Genomic DNA, 24508 nt, shown 5'->3' on the forward strand with positions numbered 1-24508 from the left:
TGGGGACTACAGGTACCCACCACTACGCCCAGCTAAGACCTCTTGTTTCCATCTTAGTTGCTGGGAGATCAAGGGGGCAGGTCAGAGGCTGAGATGCCAGGGGAAGACAGAAAGGGCCCCTCAGTCCTGGACAGGGCTGAGGGCAGACTCATCACCTGGCATTCACTGGGTAGCAGACACAGCCCTCATGCCAAGGGCTGACCTTTGGAACAGCCTCACCAGAACTTATGATGAACCAAATAGGTCTGCTTTGGAGGACGCTGATGACAGGAACATTCCCTTTCTTTCTAATGTCAAATACACTGTCTGTGGCAACAATACAGTGACTTGGCTTCATAAATAATACTTAATTTTCTTTGATCCACAATTATTCTGGGAAACTCGATGAATGCTTAACAGAGTAATGACTCAAGAGAGTAATCCATTACATTTTTCAAAGAGTGAGAAAGCCCTGCCAGGAGAATCCCAGTTCCTGGGTGCAATTTCTCACATGAGCCTATGCGCACAATGAGGCACTTCTCGCCCTCACGCGGGGAATGACTACACTATGCATAGCACCCGCCTGGTGCTGAGTTCCAGAGCGACAGCAGCAAAGCCAAGTTTTACCTGGGAGGGGAGGCGCGAGGAGCTGATTGGACAGCAGCTGCAGGTGCTCCAGGGTAATGTCCCGGATGGCAGGGATGTGGAAGAGGCGGGTGAACAAGTGAGGCAACTTGGGGGCGAAGATATTGAGCAGGGCCATGCGGCAGTACAGCCTGGCCAGCGCAGCCTCGCAGCGCAGCAGCTCCCTGCAAGGGAAAAGGTAGGTGAGATGCTCAAAGCCCTGATGCTCCGGCCCCCATACTGGGACCAGGCCGCAGGTTCTGAAGGGAGAGGATCCCATCTCAGGCTTCTCTTCCAGCCTGATGTTCCAAACCCTAAGGGAGTCACTTGAGTTTTAAACAAAAGTCACATTGAGTTATATTGTTAAGTTTGATTTTTCCCAGCTCAAAAAAGTACTGTAGGGAAAAAAATAAAAATACACATCCACACAAAAATTTGTACATGTATGTTTTTTGCTTTTTTTTTTTTTTTTTAAATTTGAGACGGAGTCTCACTCTGTCGCCCAGGCTGGAGTGCAGTGGCACGATCTTGGCTCACTGTAAGCTCTGTCTCCCAGGTTCATGCCATTCTCCTGCCTCAGCCTCCCAAGTAGCTGGGACAACAGGCTCCTGCCACCACGCCCGGCTAATTTTTTGCACCTTTGGTAGAGATGGGGTTCTACTGTGTTAGCCAGGACGGTCTCGATCTCCTGATCTCGTGATCCGCACGCCTCGGTCTGCTAAAGCACTGGAACCATAGGCGTGAGCCGCCGCGCCCGACCCACATGTATGTTCATAGTAGCATTATTCATAATAGCCAAATAGTGATAAGAACTCAAGTGTCCATTAACTCAATGGTAAGTCTATACAATGGAGTATTATTCAGCCATCAAACAGATGAAAGACTGACACATGCCACAACAGGAATAAACCTTGAAACATCATGTTCAGTGAAAGACACCAGATACAAAGGGCCACATATTGGACTCCATTTCTGTAAATTGTCCAGAGGAAAATGCAGATAAATAGAAAATAGATTGGTGGTTGCCAGGAGATGGTAGGAAAGGAGGAAGGGAAGTAACTGCTATGGGTATGGGGTTTCTTTTGGGGTGATAAAAATGTTCTAAAATTGATTGTGGTAATGGTTGGACGACTTTGTGAATATAATAAAAACCACTGACTTGTGTACTTTAAATGGGTGAATTGTATGGTATGTGAATTATATCTCAATAAAGCTATTACAAAAATACCATTGTGGGCATTTTTTTTATGTGATAAATCTGTGAAGTGATCGGCATTCAACTTGAATAACAGCTCATTAGTGCCTAAGCACATCTTACGGGGCCAGGTGCAATGGCTTACACTTGTAATTCTAGCACTTTGGGAGGCCAAGGCAGGAGGATCACTTGAGTTCAGGAGTTTGAGACCAGCCTGGGTAACATGGTGACACTCCCTCTCTACAAAAAAATAGAAATCGCCCTGTAGTCTCGGCTACTTGGGAGGCTGAGGTGGGAGGACTGCTGAGCCCAGTAGTTGGAGGCTGCAGTGGGCTATGACTGTGCCACTGCACTCCAGCCTGGGTGACAGAGCAAGACTGTTTCTAAAAAACAAAAACCTAGGCCCCAAATTCACTCTGAACCCACGGGGGTCATTTGATATTCCTACTGACTCTAATTAAATTTAATGTTGGTATATCATAATTCAAATTTAGGTGTAATGGCAATTAAAGAAACAACCCCATATGCACACTTGATGAGTGTATGTGTGAAGTGAAGATAAACAAAAAGAAGACAGCTAAGAAACTACATCGTAGGTGGTTTCTTCCTTATCAACACCAGTCTCTGTGGTTCTCATGCCAGGATGAATAATAAACACACTTCTCCTGTCTCCTCCCTCCTTGGAAGCCCATGTGTTCACTGCATTAACAAAGCACATTAGGACAATGGCAGCAAAACTGGTAAGGACTGAATGGGCAAGCTGAGAACTCCACGGTTCTCCCCATGGCTTTCACTTCAGACTTTATAGGCCAAAGTTACCAGGGACAGAACTGCTTGTTTTGTTTTCTTGGGCTTTTTTGAGACGGGTCCTGTTGCCCAGACTGGAGTGCAGTGGCGTGATCATAGCTCACTGCAGCCTTGACCTCCCAGACTCAAGCGATCCTCCAGCTTTAGCCTCTTGAATAGCTGGGACTACAGATATGTACCACTGCTCCTAGCTATTTTTTTCTTATTTTTGTAGAGACACGGTCTCTCTCTCTCTCTCTCTCTCTCTCTCTCCCTCCTTTTCTGAGATGGGGTCTTGCTCTGTCACTCAGGCTGGAGTGCAGTGGTGTGACCTCGGCTCACTGCAACCTCCGCCTCCCAGGTTTAAGCGATTCTCCTACCTCGGCCTCCCAAGTAGCTGGGATTACAGGTGTGTGCCACCATGCCTGGCTGATATTTGAATTTTTAGTAGAGACGGTGCCTTACCATGTTGGCTAGGCTGGTCTCGAACTCTTGACCTCAAGTGATCTGCCCACCTCGGCCTCCCCAAGTGCTGGGATTACAGGTGTGAGCTACTGTGCCCAGCCGAGACAGGGTCTCTCTATGTTGCCCAGACTGGTCTTGAACTCCTGGGCTCAAATGATCTTCCTTCTTCGGCCTTCCAAAGTGCTAAGATTACAGGTGTGAGCCACCGCGCCTGGCTATGAGCTTGCTTCGCGTCTGACCTGCAGCCCCGGTTTGGACACCGTGCACTGCTAATGCCTCTGAAGCCACTGCTGCTCTAGCCTCTGTTTTCCAAAATCCTCTTTATTTATTTATTTAAAAAAATGTTTGAGACAAGGTCTTGCTCTGTTGCCCACGTTGGAGGACGCTGGTAATCACGGCTCACTGCAGCCTTGAACTCCCGGGCTCAAGCAATGCTCTCGCCTCAGCCTCCTACTTAAATAGCTGGGACTATAGGTGTGTGCCACCAGGCCAGCTCACCAAAGTCTTCTTTAAAACCACTGTGACCGCTTTAGCACAGAAAACAATCTTGATGAAAATCTGTGCTAGGACCAGAAATCCAACCACTGAATGATCACACAGATCTGCATGGCATGTTTCCTATGTCTTCCAATACCAAGACCACCGCAGTAACACCGAGTAAACGTCCTACACTTGTAAGTTGACTGTAACTCTACAAGGACTTTCTTGCCTTCTCTCTCAGTTGCTAGTCAGCAGTCAACAGGTTTCATCTATCAAAGATGTTTGCTAAAAAATATGACCAAAAGACTTATTAAATAAAGCTTTAAAAGCTTTTAATTACCATGTTGACATTCAAGCATGTATGTCTTCTTAATAATACCATGTTGATATTCAAGCGTGTATGTTTGGGGACCTTTTTCAGCATCTGTTTTGGGTCTACAGTGTGTGTCAGGCCCTAGCTTAGGCACTGGGGACTCTAGCAACCTCTGCCTCCTGGGATCAAGTGATTCTCATGCCTCAGCCTCCTGAGTAGCTGGGACCATCAGCACATGACACCAGACCCGGCTAATTTTTGTATTTTTAGTAGAGTTGGGGTTTCACCTGTTGGCTAGGCTGGTCTTGAACTCCTGGCCTCAAGTGATCCACCCACCTTGGCCTTCCAAAGTGCTGGGATTACAGGTGTGAGCCGCCGCACCCAGCCCACAAGAACAAACTTTAACAAACAAGCAAAATAACAGCAGTAAAAATGTCAGGTCCTGGGAAAGCATTAAAATACTGTAGATTCCTGACAAAGAGCGCCTGGACAGTCACCTCAGACAATGAGGGCAGAGCTTTTTGAAGAGGTGAGAATTCACTGAGATCTGAATCACAGAATGAGACAGTCAGGGGGAACTCGGGCCATCCCTAAGGAAGAAGCACACTAGCTGTGTGAGCACCACAGATGAGGGGCTGCCAAGCTCAGAGGCTCCTGTGGGGTTTTGTGAGGCAGGTTAGGGTTTGAATGTACTCGATGGGAAGGTGTGCATTAGAGGAGGGAGAGCTGATTTCTGTGTCTTAAAGATCGCTCCAGCTGTTGTGGAGAGGAGAGCCGAGGCCTGGGCTGTTGTGGTGGAGGTGGGAATGGAGACATGTGCAGATGGGGACATATTTTGGAACAGTCAATGGCACTTGCCGACAGCTCTCTTGAGGAAAAAGGATGGCTCATGGCGCCCCTTCCAGATATGGGGAGGCCAGTGGTAGAGGAGATTTTGGGGAAAAATTCAGATTCCACCTCACACACTAAATTTTAGGGCCTTATGAGATTATTTGTGAGTTAAGGGTCAACAAAACCGTATCCTTGTCTACCTCAGAACTGCCTTTGGTTAAGCTGTTTTAAAGTCAGTTCTTCTGAAAACGTGACAAAGAATGTCGGCAACATCACAAGGCACTGCTTATGATACTAGTGACCCCTCACAGGCAAGCTGTGTCTAAATGGGGAGGACTGTGAAGAACATTCTTGGTGGGAAGCCACAGCTTTGAGGCTTCTGGAGCATGGTGATGCCTGTAACTGGGCATGCCTCTTGCTGAAATCCCTGAAGTCATGCCTGTGGAGTGTTCACAAGATATATCAGCTTGGATTAGGACATGGGGCTGTTCAGTCACTGGCTGCAGGAGCCCTGCCGTGGGACATTTCTCCTTCACACTGGAGTTGACACTTGGGTAGGTAGGTGGGGTCAGTAGGTAGGGTCAGGGAATAGCCCCTGAACTTCTATGGGGATGACTGTGAGGACCCCTGTTGAAGAAACATTCGTGATGTTGCCTGTGGTATGCCTACTTCCTGTCCTATATCTTGCTAAGTAAAGCTAAGAAGGTCACGTGTGACCTGTTTTGGTCTTGTGAATTTGAATGACTCATTGAACTTAAGATCACCCAAACGCTGCAATGCAATCTCAAGCGGAGATGGCCTATCTCAAGAGGTCTTGCCGTCTAGATAGATAAACATATCTGAAGTTCCAGTGAGTGATGAGAGCTGGTGATACACTCAACTTGGTTCAAAATTGTCAACATCACGAGAAATTGTGATGGCTAATGGATGAACAGCATGAAAAATAGTTTCTGGAAATTTTTATTAGAGAACTCCATTTATTATTATATTTTCCTCTGAATTATTGCAAGAAATTTTAAGATGGAAAGGAATAATTCCCAGGGGAATTGGTAATGGTGACTATGAGGGAGCTTTGCCAGATCTTTATGTTTCAGCCCACTGAGGGCAGGCACATGCCTCGAACACCTTCTCTTCTCTTCTGGAAGCCTGCATGGTGCTAGGCACATAGAAAGCACTCAAGCAATACCTGATCAGCTTCACAGGGAAAGGAGCTTACACTGTATCTGGACATCTTCTTACCTTTTCTTGACTTGCTTTACTCTCTGTAACTTACTCCACGACGCTCTTCCAACCTGTGGAATGTGATGGCTATTCATCCATTAGCCATCACAAATTCTCACGATGTTGACAATTTTGAACCAAGTTGAGTGTATCTCCAGTTCTCATCTCTCACTGGAACTCCAGATACGCTTATCTGTCTAGATGGCAAGACCTCTTGCTGTCTCCGTTTAAGACTGCATTGCAGCATTTGGGTGGTCTTAAGTTCAATGAGTCAGTCAATCTCTAGCTACCCAGTAGTCCCTCCAAATCACAGCAGCGTGCATGTTGCATAAGCCAGATGATTCTAGATCCCCCAACTTTTTTTTTTTTTTTTGAGACAGAGTCTCCCTTTGTCACCCAGGTTGGAGTGCAGTGGCACAATCTCAGTTCACTGCAACCTCCGTCTCCTGGGTTCAATAGATTCTCCTGCCTTAGCCTCCAGAGTAGCTGGTATTACAGGTGCCCATCACCAAGATCGGCTAATTTTTGTATTTTTAGTAGAGATGCTATTTCACCAGGTTGGCTGGGCTGGTGTCAAACTTGTGACCTCAAGTGATCTGCTCACCTGGGCCTCCCAAAGTACTGGGACTACAGGCCTGAGCTACCGTGCCTGGCCCCTAGATCCCCCGACTTTTCTTCACACCTCCTGCAATTTTGCTGTTATCTTTATTAGCTGCCTTCTCTAAGTGTTAGCTTTGAAGGAAAAACTTTCTTGCCGAGGATAAATGGTACATGTGGTAGAGTGAGGTTGGTGGAGTTCTGTGACCCAGTAGAAAGAAGGGCCCAACTGTACCTGTGAATTTGAAGGTTGGTATTGTCCAGTGTGACCAGCCCATTGGTGGCAGTCCTTCGGTAGCCTGCTGGGGGCCTTTCCAACATATCAATGGGATACCAGTATCGCACCAGCACACCTTCACTGCGGAGGTATGTTTCTACCTGCACCAATTCATTCACCTACAATAGGAAAAGAAAATGTCTGTTTGTGCTGTTTGCTTTTGTTTTCCATGTGTACGTGTGTGTGTGTGTGTGTGTGTGTGTATGTGTGTGTATTTTTAGTCCAGGCTTTTAGGTATTATAATCTGTAACTAATTGCAATTTCATAGACAAAACAAATGAAAGAGAATTCACAATACATTGTTGAAACACATAAGTAGTCTTATTATTATATAAACTTGCTATATGCTTTTCTAAGAAAATAACAAAATAACAAACATCAGAAATCAGAGATCTTATTTTTTTTTTTTGAGATGGAGTCTCACTGTGTCATCCAGGCTGGAGTGCAGTGGCGTCATCTTGGCACACTGCAGTCTCCGCCTCCCAGGTTCAAGAGATTTTCCTGTCTCAGCCTCCCGAGTAGCTGGGACTATAGGCACCCACCACTGTGACCAGCTAATTTTTGTATTTTTAGTGGAGACGGGGTTTCACCATGTTGGCCAGGCTGGTCTTAAACTCCTTTCCTCAAGTGATCCACCTGCCTTGGCCTCCTAAAGTGCTGGGATTACAGGCGTGAGCCACCATGCCCAGCCAGGAATCACAGAGATTTTAAATGAATTCTTAAATATAAATGTGAATTAACGACATACTAGAAAGGCCAAAAGCCAGTTATTAAAAAAAAAAAAACAAAAAAAACTTTAATCAAAATAAAAACAGTATAAGATAATATATACATAAACACACACACAACCAGACTAATATATATATCTATATATTTATACATATATATAACCAGACTATAGCAATAAATGCTAGTTTCATGCCATTGATTTAGTCTAAGTTCAAAGACATCTGCTTAGTACTGAGTGTTTTAGTTTTTCCATACCAGATGGAAAATTTTAATGGATACAATAAAGATTTTCAATGTAATCATAAGTTAGCAATTTAAAGAGAATAGTGCTATATTTCCAGCACACACTGTTGCTAGGTAAAATTTATGTTCATTGTTTTTATGTTAATAATATCTTAAAAGGAGGGAATCTGTCTGATATCTCTATTTTATTGCTAGGAACATAAAAAGTAAGCTCATACATATGCATTTTGGATGCAAATACCAATGCAATTTTCATTTAGGGATTATTAAAATGGAGAGAAATTACCATAGAAATAACAGAATGATTACTATAAGGACATTTCTATTTTTCTAACTTTTATTTTCACACATTTAGATTGCTCAAAAATATCGTCAGTAATGTATTTTCTTATAATCAGAGTCAGAAGTTTGCATCAGAGGGCAGTGGGAGATTAACAGTATTATTGATGGAATTTTCCATTTGAAAGTTCACCTCAGAGACCACCAGTCAATAGCCCCTCTAAACAAATTTAATGAGTTAAATTACATTCTGACAAAATAGTCAGATGATGTAATTTTTTTTTTTTGAGACAGAGTCTTGCTCTGTTGCCCAGGTTGGAGTGCCATGGCATGATCTCGGCTCACTGCAACCTCTGCCCCTGGGGTTCAAGCGATTCTCCTGCCTCGGCCTCCCAACTAGCTAGGATTACAGGTTTGCGCCACTATGCCCAGCTAATTTTTGTATTTTCAGAAGAGATGGAGTTTCGTCATGTTGGCTAGGCTGGTCTCAAGCTCCTGACCTCAATTGATCCACCTGCCTCGGCCTCCCAAAGTGCTGGGATTACAGGCATGAGCCACCGCACCTGGCCTAAAGATGTACATTTTTTCAAGGTAAATTTCAAAGCATTAATGGAATCTAATATCATCTGTATCTCTCTTGACAGATACCAAAGTTTATATCTATACAGTGATTGATAATATTAATATTTTATCAGAGACTCTCAGGCTTGATCTGTATATTATTTCACCAGTTTTTCCTGCATAGGAAGCTTCTCAAATACAAGGATGTGCATGCAACCTCAGAATCACAGTCATGGCTTTCAAACAGTCTCTTTTCAAAAGAAAGCTCTGGCCTTGTCCTCTCTCACTCTCTTACTTCTCTGCCCCCACCCCTAAAAGTCCTAGTTGTGTTCTAGGAGAGAGCTTTGCAAAATGGAGGAGGAAACTACTGATCCAGTTTAATACACTCATTTTACAGATACAGAAATTGAGGCTGAGAGAATCAGTGAGATGACGTAATCAAAATGACACAACTTTTTTTTCCCTTTGGAGAGAGGGACTTACTCTGTTGCCCAGGCTAGAGAGCACTGACGCCATCACAGCTCACTGCAGCCTTGACCTCCCAGACTCAAACAATCCTCCCACCTTAGCCTCCCACATACCTGGGACTACAGATATGCCCACCATGACTGGCTAATTTTTTGCAGCGACAGGGTCTCACCATGTTGCCCAGGCTGGCCTTGAACTCCTGGGCTCAAGTAATCCTCCTTTCTCGGCCTCCCAAAGTGCTGGGATTACAGGCATGAGCCCCATGCCCAGCCTATTTCTTTGATTTGTGTCTCTATGACCATCATGACAATGACAGATCAACCATTCATCAAGGACAATGGGGACTTTTCCCTGGGAACTTAGGTAGATACAATGCAGGAACAGTCTGAACGTGTCGGACAGAAAATAATGGTAGAAGTGGTGTGGTCTGAAGGCACTGACAGCTTTGAGACTGGACAGCCTACTATCTACTGTCAGCCCTGATCTGAGTCCCTGAGGAAAGCTCAGGCAAGTCAATTGGCATTAGAGCATTTTTGCTTTGTGTCTTCGTCCTTGATTTGAAGAGAAACTTATCTGTATAATCACTTTTTAAGGTACTTGAGAATCTGGGCATGACAGCCTCAGTATACATAAAACAGCTTATTAATCAGAATGGCTGTTCACTCACTGAATCAACATCTAAGACGACTCCATGAAGCCCAAAGGTTTTCAGCATCCCTCGGATGGCAAATTTTGGCAGAGCAGTTCCAACAGCACTGCTGGCTACATTATTGCTGTCTGGAGAGCGGGTTACTACTGTGAGACCTGAGGAGTGTAGAGGGAGAAGTTTTTCAGGAAAAAGTACCACTGCATCTGGGTTCTTACATTTAGCATCTAAAATAGCTCTCCAGATAAAAATAAAATAATAAAATAAAATGAAATAAAATAGCTCTACGGGCTTTAACAGAACCCTCAGTTTTGTTATAACCAAGCAAGAACACAACTCAGTCGGGAAGGTAATATAATAGAAGTTGTAAAAGCTGTTACAATTCAAGAATAAAAAGACAAATAAGCCAGTTTAAAGTGGGCAAAGAATTTTTTGTTTGTTTTTTGAGACAGAGCCTTGCTCTGTGGCCCAGGTTGGAGTGCAGTGGTGTGATCATGGCTCACTGCAACCTCTGCCTCCCAGGTTCAAGTGATTCTCCTGCCTCAGCCTCCGGAGTAGCTGGGATTACAGGCGTGCACCACCAGGTCCGGCTATTTTCTATATTTTTAGTAGAGATGGAGTTTCACCGTGTTGGCCAGGCTGGTCTTGAACTCCTGGCCTCAGGTGATCCGCCTGCCTTGGCCTCCCAAAGTGCTGGGATTACGGGTGTGAGCCACCGCCCTTGGCCAGTGGGCAAAGAATTTGAATAAACATTCCTCCAAAGAGAAATGGAAAGATACAAATGAAAAGATGTTCAACATCATTAGTCATTAGAGAAACGCAAGTCAAAGCCACAATGAGGTACTACCTCATGCCCACTAAAATAGCCAAAATAAAAAAGACAATTAATAACAAGTGTTGGCAAGGATGTGGGGAAACTGGAGCCCTCGTACATTGCTGATGGGAATGTAAAATGGTGTAATCACTTTGGAAACTAGTTTGGTTGTTCTTCAAAAAGTTAAACATAAAGTTACCATGTGATACAGCAATTCTACTCCCACATATATACCTGAGAGAAATGAAAACACATATCTACACAAAAATGTACACACAAATGTTCATAGCAGTATCAGTAGTAGCAGTAGATTAGTGGTTCCCAGAGGCCAGAGGGGAGGGAGGAATGAGAAGTGATGAGGGCACACGATTTCTTTTTGTGGGGATGAAAATGTTCTGGAATTAGAGGCAATGTTTTGATGGTTGCATAGCTTTGTGAATACACTAAAACCACTAAATTGTATACTTTAAAAGGGTATTTTATGATGTGTGAATTACATCGCAAAAAAAGAGAGATGAAAAGTAAATATATATTCCTCCTGCCTTGCCTACGATGTTCTGGTATTTTTATGAAAGTCTTCTGGTAACTCTAAAAATAGTGGTTTTCAATTCTCTTTTTTTGTGCTTTTCTGTATTTCCCTCAATTCTTTAAAATATGCAATAGATTTTTAACCAAAGAGAATACATTTTATTAAAATTCTAAAAAGCCCAGTTTAGCCATGTGCATGTGGTTTATCATCTCAGAATACAGGACTAAGCCTGAGAGGCCCATCTGTAATCCTCAGCCTGGGCCCTACCTCTCTTCTTGTACAGCTGCCTGCCCCACTCAGCTAATGCTACTGAATTCTGGGAAGCGGGAAGGGCTCCACCAGGGTTGCTCTAAGGCTTCACATGGGGCGTGTGGAAGAGGTCAGCTCAAAGAGTAAGGAGAGTCACCCTAGGAGAGCTACCAGCTGCTTGTGCACATTAAGGAAAATTCAACCTCTCATTTCAAAGGAAATTTCATAGGTGGAGTAAGGAGGAAAGCAAAACCTTTTCGAACTTTATCAATTGTGAACTTGTTTGCTTCGTCTTTAATGTCTTCAATGGTGGGAAGATAAAGATCTCTTGGGATGCCACCATTCTCTTCATAGAGAAATTCAACCGTCTGTCGGGCAATATCCACCATACCTAAAAAATATAACAGCACTGGGTAACTCCCCAAAGAGTTCACACAGATCAACCATGACACTAAGTTACATGCAGAGTGAAATGATAAGGGAATCTTTCAAACACTGTTTATGGGAGTACGTAATCCTTTGGCAAAGGAAATTATGCAGTATCTACCATGTTTGGAATACTAAATGCAGTACTTTTAGGAACGTCTCAAATCTCTTCCACAGAAATATAAGCACTAAGGCCAGGCACAGTGGCTCACACCTGTAATCCCAGCACGTGGGGAGGCTGAGGCAAGTAGATCACTTGAGGCCAGGAGTTCAAGACCAGCCTGGCCAGCATGGTGAAACTCCATCTCTACTAAAAATACAAAAAGTAGCCAGGCATGGTGGTGGGCGCCTGTAATCCCAGCTATTCGGGAGGTTGAGGCAGGAGAATCGCTTGAACCCAGGAGACAGAGGTTGCAGTGAGCCAAGCTGGCGCCACTGCACTCCAGCCTGAGTGACAGGGAAAGACTCCATCTCAGAAAAAAAAAAAAAAAAGGCCAGGCGTGGTGGTTCATGCCTGTAATCCCAACACTTTGGGAGGTCGAGGTGGGTAGATCACCTGAGGTCAGGAGTTCAAGACCAGCAAAACCCCGTCTCTACTAAAAATACAAATTAGCTGGGTGTGGTGGCAGGTGCCTGTAATCCCAGCTACTTGGGAGGCTAAGGCAGGAGAACTGCTTGAACCCGGGAGGTGGAGGTTGCAGTGAGCTGAGATTGAGTCATTGCACCGCAGCCTGGGAGACACAGTAAGACTCTGTCTCGGAAAAAAAAAAAAAAGAAAGAAAGAAATACAAGCACTAGTGTGCAAAGGTATAAGAATACTCACTGTAGCACTGTTGGTAGATAGCAAAAAAGTGGAAAAAACCGAAGTGTTCATCAGTATAAAATGGCTAAAAATGGTCCATTATTTTGCAGTTATTTCATTTTCGTTAACTCAAAATAACAAATTACAGGACAAACAGAGAGGAAGAAGAAAGTGAGGGTAACATTTCTTTTTCTTTTCTTTCTTTCTTTCCTTTTTTTTTCCCCTTTGAGACAGAGTCTTGCTGTGTTGCCCAGGCTGGAGTGCAGTGGTGCAATCTCAGCCCACTGCAACTTCCATCTCCCAGGCTCAAGCGATTCTCATGCTTCAGCCTCTCAAGTAGTTGGGATTACAGGCGCGCACCACTACACTTGGCTAATATTTTTGTATTTTTAGTAGAAATGGTTATTTTTAGTAGAGATGGGGGTTTACCATGTTGCCTAGGCTGGTCTCAAAACTCCTGACCTCAAGTGATTCGCCTGCCTTGGCCTCCCAAAGTGCTGAGATTACAGGTGTGAGCCACTGTGCTGAGCCATGTTTATTTCTTTATATATTTTTGTACTGTTTGATTTTTACTGCAATAAACACATGTTGCTTGTTTAGGAGAGAAAGAGGGCTATATGAGCTTCTTCTATCCACTTACTGAGATTGCTCTTTCTTCCCAGAGAAAGAACATATGATTATGTTTGATAGCAACAGCTACTATTGATTAATAAACTAAGGAAATAAATGTCCAAAGACCTAGGAGGAAAAGCATTATGGGAGGAAAGCAAAATGGGCACAATTCCTCCATATCCTGTTGTTGCCTTAGGCCCCATAGCACCCAGGACGTTGTGGGTGAAAGGGCAGGTGTTGGTCTGGGGCAGTGGCTCACACCTGTAATCCCAGCACTTTGGAGGCTCAGGTGGGAAGACTGTTTGAAGCCAGGAGTTCAAGACCAGCCTGAGGGACATAGCAACACCCTGTCTCTACAAAAAATAAAAAAATTAGCCAGGCATGGTAGTGAGTGCCTGTAGTCCCAGATACTGGGGAAGCTGAAGCAGGAGGATCTCTTGAGCCCAAGAGTTTGAGGCTGCAATGAGCTATGATCGCACCACTGCACTCTAGCCCAGGTAATATAGAGCAAGACTCTCTCAAAAAAATAATTTAAAAAGTGGGTGTTGATAGAATCTGCTTTTTATTTTTATTTATTTATTTTTTGAGACAGAGTCTTACTCTGTTGCCCAGGCTGGAGTACAGTGTGACACAATCTCCACTCACTGCAAGCTCCGCCTCCTGGGTTCACGCCATTCTCCTGCCTTGGGCTCCCAAGTAGCTGGGACTACCGGCGCCCACCAACACTCCTGGCTAATTTTTTGTATTTTTAGTAGAGATGGGGTTTCACCACGTTATCCAGATGGTCTCAATCTCCTGACCTCGTGACCTGCCCGCCTCGGCATCCCAAAGTATTGGGATTACAGGCGTGAGCCACTGCGCCCGGCCTAGAACCTGTTTTTTTTAATACAAGGCCTAACTCCATCCCACCTATCTACCATTCTTTTATTCACTGGTCTTACTGTAAGGAAAAAGTAAGGCAATTTTCTGAGCAGAGTTTAAAAGGGGGCTGTGATTAGAGACAGATGCTTTTGGAAATAAGTGTTAGAATAAACAAGAAATTGTGGCCTAATATTAGAAGATTAGGGAACAATAATCTTTGCAATGTTTTCAAAAGGAACAGTGGGTATGAGAAGAAAATACCGTTTGTTTATTTATTTATTTATTTTTTGAGACAGAGTCTTGTTCTATGTTGCCCAGGCTGGAGTGCAGTAGCACAGTCTTGGCTCACTGCCGCTTCCGCCTCCTGGGTTCAAGCGATTCTCTTGCCTCAGCCACCGGAGTAGCTTGGACTATAGGCGTGTGCCACCACACCCAGCTAATTTTCTATTTTCAGTAGAGACGGGGTTTCGCCATGTTGGCCAGGCTGGTCTCAAACTCCTGACCTCAGGTGATCCACCCACCTCAGCCTCCCAAAGTGCTGGAATTACAGGCGTGAGCCACCAGGGCCGGCCAAAAATACTGTTTAATAAGCAGAATCAGGGAACAGTGAGAGACTGCCATATCAACCTTGCAGAGCACAAATTCCATTTTAAAGATGGGGAAAGCCCAGAGATGTTAAGTAATTTTCTTAAGTCCACACAGCTGGTAAATAGTGTGACTTCAGATGTGACTGTTAACCGCCAGACCACAGAGTTTCCTATTATAACCACTCCAGCTTCACTGCAGCAGCCCATCAACCCAAAATATTCAGGTAAATTGACAAGCAAATCAAAGTCCAGCAATGAAAACAAAAGATCAGAGTTCACTAAAGGTAAGATCAAAGACATTGTTAAGTCTGGTGCAACATTAGATGAGTCTCTCCTGATTTACGTTCTGATTTTCATGCAACTCCTCACTTCAAGTCATGAAGTAACCTCCTTAGCAGAACAAAAAGTACCAGACCTAGTTGTAAGGCTCCCTTTATCTGGTCCAGGCCCGATTTCCGCTCTGCTTCATTGCGGAAGCGTCTTCGGATGGTAGGAAAAACCTTGGTCTCCCATGCTTTCACCAGCAGGGCGTAGTGGTCCTCCTGGAAGGAGAAGGAACCTCATGAATGCAGAAGGAACACCTGGTGCAGGTATCATTGTCTCCCTAACTTACAGCCCTCACCCTGAGGTCTTCACCCCACTTAAATGCCAGTAATAGAAAGATCGGGCATGGACCCCTGTACTAGACATACCCCCAGATGCCAGGGCAGGGAACGGCAAGACTAGGGCAAGCTCTTCCTTTCCCTCTAAAGAAGCCATAGAAGCATTGTCACAGGATTCTGAACTATTGCAAAGCACTTCACTTCTCCAGTTTCTGGATCTTAACTGGGCAAAATGGCCCAACGGATATCGCTATTGATAGAGGTTTAGAAAAATGAACACTCTAAGGTTCATTCACTGTTCAAGCACAATGATGTCACTGAGAGTAACAACACCAGCTTTGCACTCGCACATCAAAATCACTCCGTGAGGCTTGTCCTAGTCACCAGGGAGCTAAGCAAATGCTGCTGAGTCCTGATCTAAGCCGTGGGTCTGTTACCTGCGGGATGTCATCATCGTCATCATCATCGCTCTCATCATCTGCAATGGGAGGTGGGTGAGGGTCTGGGCCAGAGGTGATGAAATTCTCATAGCTGAGCTCGACTTTATAATGACAGGAGGTGTCACTATCATATTCTGTAACAGAGCACAAGGACAGTGAATTCTAAACAAGAGCAGGCTAGAAAAATCCTTAACTTATTACCCTTAGACAACCAGATTATCTTAATTTGCATGATAGGAAGACTCCTAGTATGCTGAGGAATTTTAAATCACAGAGTCTAGGAATAACTAATTATCTATAATTACCCTGAATCCTAAAATAGTTTTTATGAGTATAATTCATTCAATTCAGAGAAAATTTAGAAAGTCCTTCACTATGGATAGAACTAAACAGACCTTTTTTTTTTTTTTGAGACAGAAGCTCACTCTGTTGCCTAGGCTGGCATGCAGTGGTGCGAAGACAGCTCACTGCAGCTAAACCTCCTGGGCTCCAGTGATCCTCCCACCTCAACATCCTGAGTGGCTGGGACTACAAGTATGTGCCACCACACCAGGCTAGTTTTAAAATTTTTTGTAGAGACAGGGTCTCACTGTGTTGCCTAGGTTGGTCTCAATCTCCTGGACTCAAGCTGTCCTCCTTCCTTGACCTCCCAGTGTTGGGATTATAGATGTGAGCCATGGTGCCTGGCCCTAAACAGAATCTTAAAATAGTTTGCAAACCAGTATTCCAAGGGCCAAATATGGCTTGCAGACATCCTTACTTTGGTGAGCTGTTTAATTTTATGACAAAATTGTTACAAGTAATTATAAAAGGTTTTTTTTTTTTTTTGAGATGGAGTTTTACTCTTGTTGCCCAGGCTGGAGTGCGATCTTGGCTCACTGCAACCTCAACCTCCCGGTTCAAGCAATTCTTCTGCCTCAGCCTCCTGAGTAGTTGGGATTACAGGCACGAGCCACCATATCCAGCTAATTTTGTATTTTTAGTAGAGATGGGGTTTCTCCATGTTGGTCAGGCTGGTCTCGAACTCCCAACCTTAGGTGACCTGCCCACCACGGCCTCCCAAAGTGTGGGCATTACAGGTGTGAGCCACCTCGCCCGACCATCATAAGAGTTTTTAGTGCACACCTATATACCCATTGCCTAGCATTTTATTATTCTGTGATTACCTCAATTTTAGGACAAGTTTTGAAAATGAGTAACACGTGACATGAGGAGACTTCATACAAAGTGCTGGGGCTCTACTGGTCTTGCACTGGCTGCCCTGAGGCATAGCAAGCTTCCTGGAAATGGGGATGAACTTTGTGGTCTGCTGTGCTTCCTCCTGCTCCCCACCTTCTTTCACCAGATTTGACCCCATTACCAATGGGCACTTGAGTTTGCAATTCCTGATTGTAATGAGGATGCTCAAGTGCAATGGGTTTATGGAATTCATAACATTCACGGTCTCAGGAAGCCATGGAGGCAGTAACTCCCAGGAGGTGACTTACGTTGCTGAGCGGTGGCCACAGCAGCAATCCGGCATGGTGGCCCATGAGTGCCTGGGTCTGATGCAATACTGGTGCCAGCATCATTGTCACTGTCAGATGCCATGGCGAAGGGCAGGGCCTCGAAGTTAGCGCTGATCTCTTCTGCTAGGTCGGTGCACAGGTCGGCAGCATTGCGGTGGGCCTGCCCTTCTGCGTAGGCAAATGGCCGGGAGCCAAAGTTAGCTCGGGTTTTGGTGTTCTGGAAAGGAGACCAAATGAAGGATTTGGAAAGACTTAGGTTTATTTTTATTTTTGCAAGAGCCCAAGGTGCAGCTCACTAAACGTCATCTTGGAAGAATAGCCTGAGGTGTGTGCTGGCATGAGAAACCAGGCAGGGGCTGAAGGGACTGAACACACCTGCCCTCAGAGCCCTGTACAGCCAGCCCTGCCTCTCCGTCCCTCATCTCACACTTTCATGCACTTTGCTGCTCAAACGCATTGACCTCTCTTGTTTTCAACACTGCTCCTCTCTACCTGATACTGCTCCTCTCTACCTGACACCAGCACCCATGCTGTTCCTTCCACCTGGAATATTCTGTTGTCCAACTTTGCCTAGTTAAGACCAGCTAATAATATTCCAGACCTGGCTCAAGCAGCACTTCTTCAGATTAAGAGATACAAGTCAGAGGTGCCTGCCACTTGCTTCCAGGAAGTCTGTGATTCTCATTCACAGCATTTATTAGTCTGTGATTACATACATACACATGTATATTTATGTGATTATTTGGTACGGTCTTATTCCTCCAACTGATCATAACCCAATGAAGACAGAGATCATATCTGTTTTGCTCACTGCCATATACCCAGAGCTTAGCACAGTGCTTGACATAGAGTAAGTGTTCAATAAATATTTGTTGAATGCATGAATGGAACAGGCTGAGAAATGCTGCTTTAAATTATTGGCATCATTAATTCACTCAACAAATAAAGAGATAAAAGATGGTATCAGAGGCATGGTACAGGGCCAGATCCTATACGACCTTATAGATTATTTTTTTAAAAGATGGAGTCTTCACCGGACGCGGTGGCTCTTGCCTGTAATCCCAGCACTTTGGGAGGCCGAGGTGGGCAGGTCATGAGGTCAGGAGTTCGAGACCAGCCTAGCCAACATGATGAAACCCCATCTCTACTAAAAATACAAAAATTAGCCTGGTGTGGTGGTGCACATCTGTAATCCCAGCTACTCCAGAGGCTAACACAGGAGAATTGCTTGAATCTGGGAGGTGGAGGTTGCAGTGAGCCGAGATCGAGCCATTGCACTCCAGCCTGGGCAACAAGAGCAAGACTCCGTCTCAAAACAAACAAAAAAAAAGATGGAATCTCACTATGTTGTCTAGGCTAGAGTGCAACTGACTGTTCATAGGTGCAATCATAACGCACTGCAGCCTGGAACTCCTGGGCTCAAGTGATACTCGCACCTCAGCCTCCAGAGCCACGGGGACTATTCTGGCACCACTACACCTTGCATCTTGTAAGTCATTGTGAAGACTTGGGCTTTTAAAATGCATGACATGAGAAGCCACTGACTGGATAGTGGCATTCCAACTAACATTTTAAAAAGATCATTGTGATTGCTGGGTTGAAAAGACATGTATTACCTTAGAGATGTCCTGAAGGGGAAAAGAAAAAAAAGATAAGACGTGAACAGGCAAGAATGCGAGCTGGGAGAGGAGTTAGAACACTGTGATGAGCTACCCAAGGGAAGATGGTGGCAGGGCTGGGTTGCTGATGGAGGAATGGGAGAAGTGGTCAGCTTCTAGATACATTTTGAAGGTTAGAATCAAGATCTGCTGACAGGTTGGATGTGAAGCAGGAGAAAAAAGAGGAGTCAAGGAGAATATCAAGGTTTTTGGCCTTAGCAACTAAAAGCATGGAGCTGACATTTCCTGAGAGATGAAGAAGACTGGGGAAGTGGCGGTTTTGGGTTTGGGGAAGAGTTAGGCTCAGTCTCGGTCATGTTAACCTTGACATGCCAATAAGGCATCTCTTTAGAGATGCTGCCCAGGCTGCTGGGTATGTGAGCATAGAGTTTAGGGAAAGGTCTGGAATAGAGATATGGATTTGGGAGCTACCAGCATGTAGTAAGTAATAATGTTCCAGAACACTGGATATTAATAGATGCTCCTTAAGAAACAAGAGTTCCATCATTAAATATGTATGGGGATGCTGGTTAACTAAGTTGAACTTACAAATCTTTACTGAAGGATCTCTCCAAGTTTCTGACATACTGAGCAACCAAAGAGAATCATTTTCAAAATTTACTTGATCATGGAATCATTTTACTGACATTTGAAAGAACTCTAGTGTTCCTTGCATTGTTGTCTGGGAAAGGTTGCTAAAAAGATGTCAAAGCAATGAAGCACTAAGTTCCTGATATAGCATCATTCAATCTAAGACTGTGGGGTCAACACAAAGGAAGGCATGCATTCGCTCAGGCTGGCTCTGCCCTTCCTCTGCCATTGTGTACCAATATTATGTACAACGAGGGCCTGTTTGCTCCCTTTCATTTTTCCATGTCTAACAGGAACAGGTGACGAAGGAGAATTTGTTTTCCTTTCCCAATAAGGTAACCTGCCTTTTTCTGAATGTGAACCACTGGCCACATGCCACCAGAGACGTCTTCGAGATACGGTGAGAGGCGCTGCCCACAGTACGTGAAGTACACCCGGCCCTTGGCTGGTTGTCCCGGAGGAGGTGGAGTCCCCTCGGTTCTCTCCCAGCCAATTCCTGCCACGTCACCTATAGCAGAGAATGGGAAGGAAAACACATTTTCTCCCTCTTATTAAGTAAAATTTAAATTTGCAACCAGAGTGTCACCCTACACATCACTGACTATTTATGCCCTCATTTACTTCTGAAATGGACATGAAGTTACTGTATTTCTTTATTTACCAAGATGGAGTCTCACTCTGTTGCCCAGGCTGGAGTATAGTGGTGCCATCTTGGCTCACTGCAACCTCTGCCTCCCAGGTTCAAGCAATTCTCCTGCCTCAGCCTCCAGAGAGTAGCTGGGATTACAGGCGCCCACCAGCATGCCCTGTTAATTTTTGTTTTTTTTGTTTTTTTTGTTTTTTTTTTTTGAGACGGAGTCTCGCTCTGTCGCCCAGGCTGGAGTGCAGTGGCCGGATCTCAGCTCACTGCAAGCTCCGCCTCCCGGGTTTAAGCCATTCTCCTGCCTCAGCCTCCCGAGTAGCTAGGACTACAGGCGCCCGCCACCTCACCCGGCTAGGTTTTTTTTGTATTTTTTAGTAGAGACGGGGTTTCACTGTGTTAGCCAGGATGGTCTCGATCTCCTGACCTCGTGATCCGCCCGTCTCGGCCTCCCAAAGTGCTGGGATTACAGGCTTGAGCCACCGCGCCCGGCCTAATTTTTGTATTTTTAGTAGAGATGGGGTTTTGCTGTGTTGGCCGGACTGGTCTCGAATTCCTGACCTCAGGCAATCCACCTGCCTCGGCCTCCCAAAGTGCTGGAATTACAGGCGTGAGCTACCGCACCCAGCCTAAGTTTTTGTACTTAGATATAAAGCAACATAACTGAAACAACCCATTTAAAGAAGCTGTCAGAATTTTTTAGAAGGAAAATGCCTAGTGTCTGTGTTAAATCAGTTACCGCAATTACATATTAAATTTAGCCTTTATTTTCCTGGCAGGCAAGACAAAAATGAAAAACACTAGGTACTATTTTTGAAATAGAAAAAATGGAAGTTTTTCTCTTTTGACACATGGAGAATTACTTATGACAAACAAGTAAAAAGGTAATAGTAATATCATCTCCGGTGGAATATTCAGAAATGGCCTTAAAATACATAATTTAAGGCCAGATGTGGTGGCTCATGCCTGTAATCCCAGCATTTTGGCAGGCCAAGGTGGGAAGATTGTTTGAGCACAGGAGTTCAAGACCAGCCTAGGCAAAACAGTGAGATCTCGTCTCTACAAAAATACAAAAATTAGTCAGGCATGGTGGTGTGTGCCTATGGTCTCAGTTACTCAGGAGGCTGAGGTGGGAGGATCACTTGAACCCAGGGGGTCGAGGCTGCAGTGAGCTATGATTGCACCACTGCACTCTAGCCTGGGTGACAGAATGAGACCCAGTCTCAAAAAAAAAAAAAAAAGAAAAGAAAAGAAAAAAAATACATATATAATTTTAAACTCCATTCACAATGTAAGCTAAAGATAGACCATTGAATTCCATTATGTTCCCTACTTATAGGCATTTAAGGCATTTTGCAAAAAGTGAAGGTAACTAACATAATCCAGGCTGCTATCTGACAAGATGACTGGACACCGAGGTAGGACTCACAGAATCAAGAGGAGCCTGTCAATCGTATCAGCCTCTCTTACATCAGCTGTCTCAAGCAAGCTGCTAGCATGTGTGGCCTTATAATTTATCTTTTCTAAACTCTGCAATAAGTGGATGAAGTTCTAAGGTGCTGTTTTGATCACAGAGTCTCCTATGGCTTAGGTACCACAGGAATGCGAGCTTCCCAATAGTTGGGGACTTGTCATTGTTCGCCACGGCATCCCCAGGGGCCAGAAGAGGGCCTAGCAGGTAGGAGATGCTCAGCAAGTATCTGCTGATGAATGGAAGCCCATGTATTGGTAGAGGGGTTGAGATTCTGTTAGACAGATTGGGTTGTAATTCCTATTCCTTTGCAGACACATTTCTCTAAGAAGAGGGTAGTCTGTATGCCCGTGGTCCAGTCCTAAATGTTCTCAAAAAGCAAAACTGATCAAACAACAAATACAGCAACAAGAAAATAAAAATACTGAAAACACTCCCCCAACCTACCACCGCCCTCCCGCCCCACACACCCTTTTGTGTTTAAAGCACTTAGGTAAGTACTCTGCTGAGATGTCTGAGTTCTGCTTTGTGAAGTAAGAGAAAAACTACTTTGCCCTGAAATGATTTCCAAGTCATAACATGGCTTGGCTTGAGTAAAAACACTATGCTGCCAGGGGCCGGGTGTGGTGGCTGACACCTGAGAGCCCAGCACTTTGGGAGGCTGAGGCAGGCAGATGACTTGAGGTCAGAAGTTTTGAGACAGCCTGGCCAACACGTTGAAACTCCATCTCTACTAAAAATACAAAAATTAGCTGGGCGTGGTGGCAGACACCTGTAATCCCAGCTATTCGGGAGGCTATGGCAGGAGAATTGCTTGAGCCTGGGAGGTGGAGGCTGCAGTGAGCTGCGATTGCACCACTGCACTCCAGACTGAGCAAGACTCCATTTCAAAAGAACAAACAAACAAACAAACAAAACACAAAAAAACCACACTGTGCTCCCAGGAAAAGCGTAATTTAACAAGCAGCTCCCTTAAGGACAAGTGATGGCAAAAGTACCCTCCAGGCAGCTACAAGAGGTTACCTATTGGAGTGACTTCATATTCCCCACCTCATCATCCCAGACTGCTTACTAAGTATCTCAATTTAAGTTTTATTATAGATGAAGCCTAAGATGTATTGTCTAAAAATAAGTAACCAACATATTCGGCTGCTTCAAATGTCAGCAGGACAATTCTGTTTTTTTGCTACAGCTGGAGTATGTAGAGCCAATCCTAATTCAACTACTATATAGATCTCGTTATTTACAGAGGCTAAAAAGAAGGAGGAAAGGGTTCTTTATTGAGTTGACTGTCTATGTGACTGAAACATAGAGGCAGAATATTTGTCAAAGCTTGACCAGATGTTTATAGGCTATAACCACCAATAAGGTATTTCTCTCTCTCTCTTTTTCTTTTGAGATAGGGTCTCACTCTGTCACCCAGGCTGGAGTGTAGTAGTATGATCACAGCTCACCATAGCCTCAACCTTCTGGGTTCAAGTGATTTTCCTGCCTCAGCCTCTCGAGTAACTGGGACCACAGGCATGTGCCACCACTAATTTTTGCATTTTTTGTAGTGATGGGGTTTCGCCATGTTGCCCAGGATGGTCTTGAACTCCTGGGCTCAAGTGATCCTCTTGCCTCAGCCTCCCCAAATGCTGGAATTATAGGCGTGAGCTACTGTGCCTGGCCCGATAAGGCACTTCTCCAGTGCCTCACAGCTAGAGGTGGAGTTCTCTTTTTTTTGAAGCTATTTATCTGCTCATTAGTGAATAAGTGAAGAAAGACTAAACTTCAGATAGAAGCAAAATCTCTGAATTATCTAATGATGAAGGCACAAAAGTACATGTAACTCTGGAGTTACCAAATGGAGGCTCTAATGGTGAGGGCTCATAAAGTGAGGGGTTTGGTATAAACTAGAGGGCAGCAAGGATGTGTTTGGTTTTCACTAAATGACAAATTGCCCATTTCCAATTGCTAAATTTATTTAACTTTAACCTGTTTAGACCCAAATCTGAGACCAACAGAATCACACAGGGTGGAAAAGCTCCCACTGCACTCACCGGGGGAGAGAGTCACGTCTAAGCGAACGCTCTTCCACTGTAACAAACTGGAGCCATTGTAGTGCACGGCTCGGCCGTTGCTATGAAAAATACAAAGAAGGGAGGTCAAAGACAAGAAAGATAAGCCTCACTGGCCAACACACAGGCAGGGAAGTGGTGAAGTGGGCGGGGGGTCAGCATTGTGAGATTATTATAATATCACTTCAGTATTAAAATACCCACACCAGTATTTCCCAAACTGTATTCCTAGAATAAAGGGTTATAGAATTTGGAAAATAAACAGGTTTTTAAAAAATTACAGGACAACTAGGAAGGAATCTTACTAATGTGCACTGGAAATCTCCAGAATGGAAAAATAATGCTCTCCTTTCTCCAAACTCACTTGAAGACAGAACTCTATTTTGACTTCCTGAACACCTTACACACCTTGTGGGAAGCTACTGTTCTCTGTCACGCTGAGTTACTTCTTTTACTCACTTATGGAAAAGACAAGTGCCCACTGGATTAGTCCAAGCCCCATCTCGCTTCTCTGCTTCTGTAGTGAAGCCAAAGGAAACTATGGGCCCGGTGTCATCATCAGTATCTCCATAGGAAACGATTTCAATTTCCCAGTAAAAAGACGGGGCCTGAAGAGATGCCAGAAGAGAGCAGCAATCAGAGGGCTAAACCCGGGCCTGAGACCTGCTTTTTCTTTCAAATTTGAAAATGCAAAAGACAGTGTGTCATGTGATGTCTCACCTGAACTGGCAGTGGTGATGTGGCATAGATAAAAGTGCCCCGGGGCAGGCCTCCCCCAGCACTGGGGTCAGCCAGGAAGGTGACTGAGGTAAGGTGAGATGAGAACATGCAGGCTCGAACAGGCGGAAACACTCGTGAGGGGCTCCAAGTAATCTCTTTGGGCTGCATTGAGGGGAAAAACCCATATTCAGTAGAACTGCAAACACCAATCCCTTTATTTTCTCAAAGAAGAAAAATATTTTAT

At 44.5% G+C, this 24508-nt stretch overlaps 1 protein-coding gene across 2 annotated transcripts in view; it reads right to left on the bottom strand.

Annotated features, from left to right (window-relative positions):
• Positions 1 to 24508, bottom strand: part of HECTD4 (HECT domain E3 ubiquitin protein ligase 4) — a 223726-nt gene that overhangs the window by 35763 nt on the left and 163455 nt on the right. For both annotated transcript variants that reach the window (XM_025401575.1, XM_025401574.1), the window contains exons 46-56: positions 24265 to 24426; positions 24004 to 24152; positions 23527 to 23606; positions 19718 to 19881; positions 17104 to 17341; positions 15614 to 15750; positions 14990 to 15116; positions 11540 to 11677; positions 9716 to 9852; positions 6727 to 6887; positions 607 to 788 (exon numbers count right to left, since the gene is read on the bottom strand). In XM_025401575.1, coding sequence (XP_025257360.1) covers positions 607 to 788; positions 6727 to 6887; positions 9716 to 9852; positions 11540 to 11677; positions 14990 to 15116; positions 15614 to 15750; positions 17104 to 17341; positions 19718 to 19881; positions 23527 to 23606; positions 24004 to 24152; positions 24265 to 24426 — 1675 coding nt within the window. The remainder of the gene's footprint in view (positions 1 to 606; positions 789 to 6726; positions 6888 to 9715; positions 9853 to 11539; positions 11678 to 14989; positions 15117 to 15613; positions 15751 to 17103; positions 17342 to 19717; positions 19882 to 23526; positions 23607 to 24003; positions 24153 to 24264; positions 24427 to 24508) is intronic.

Source organism: Theropithecus gelada, chromosome 11 (genome assembly GCF_003255815.1).
Source record: "Theropithecus gelada isolate Dixy chromosome 11, Tgel_1.0, whole genome shotgun sequence".
Lineage (NCBI taxonomy): Eukaryota > Metazoa > Chordata > Mammalia > Primates > Cercopithecidae > Theropithecus > Theropithecus gelada.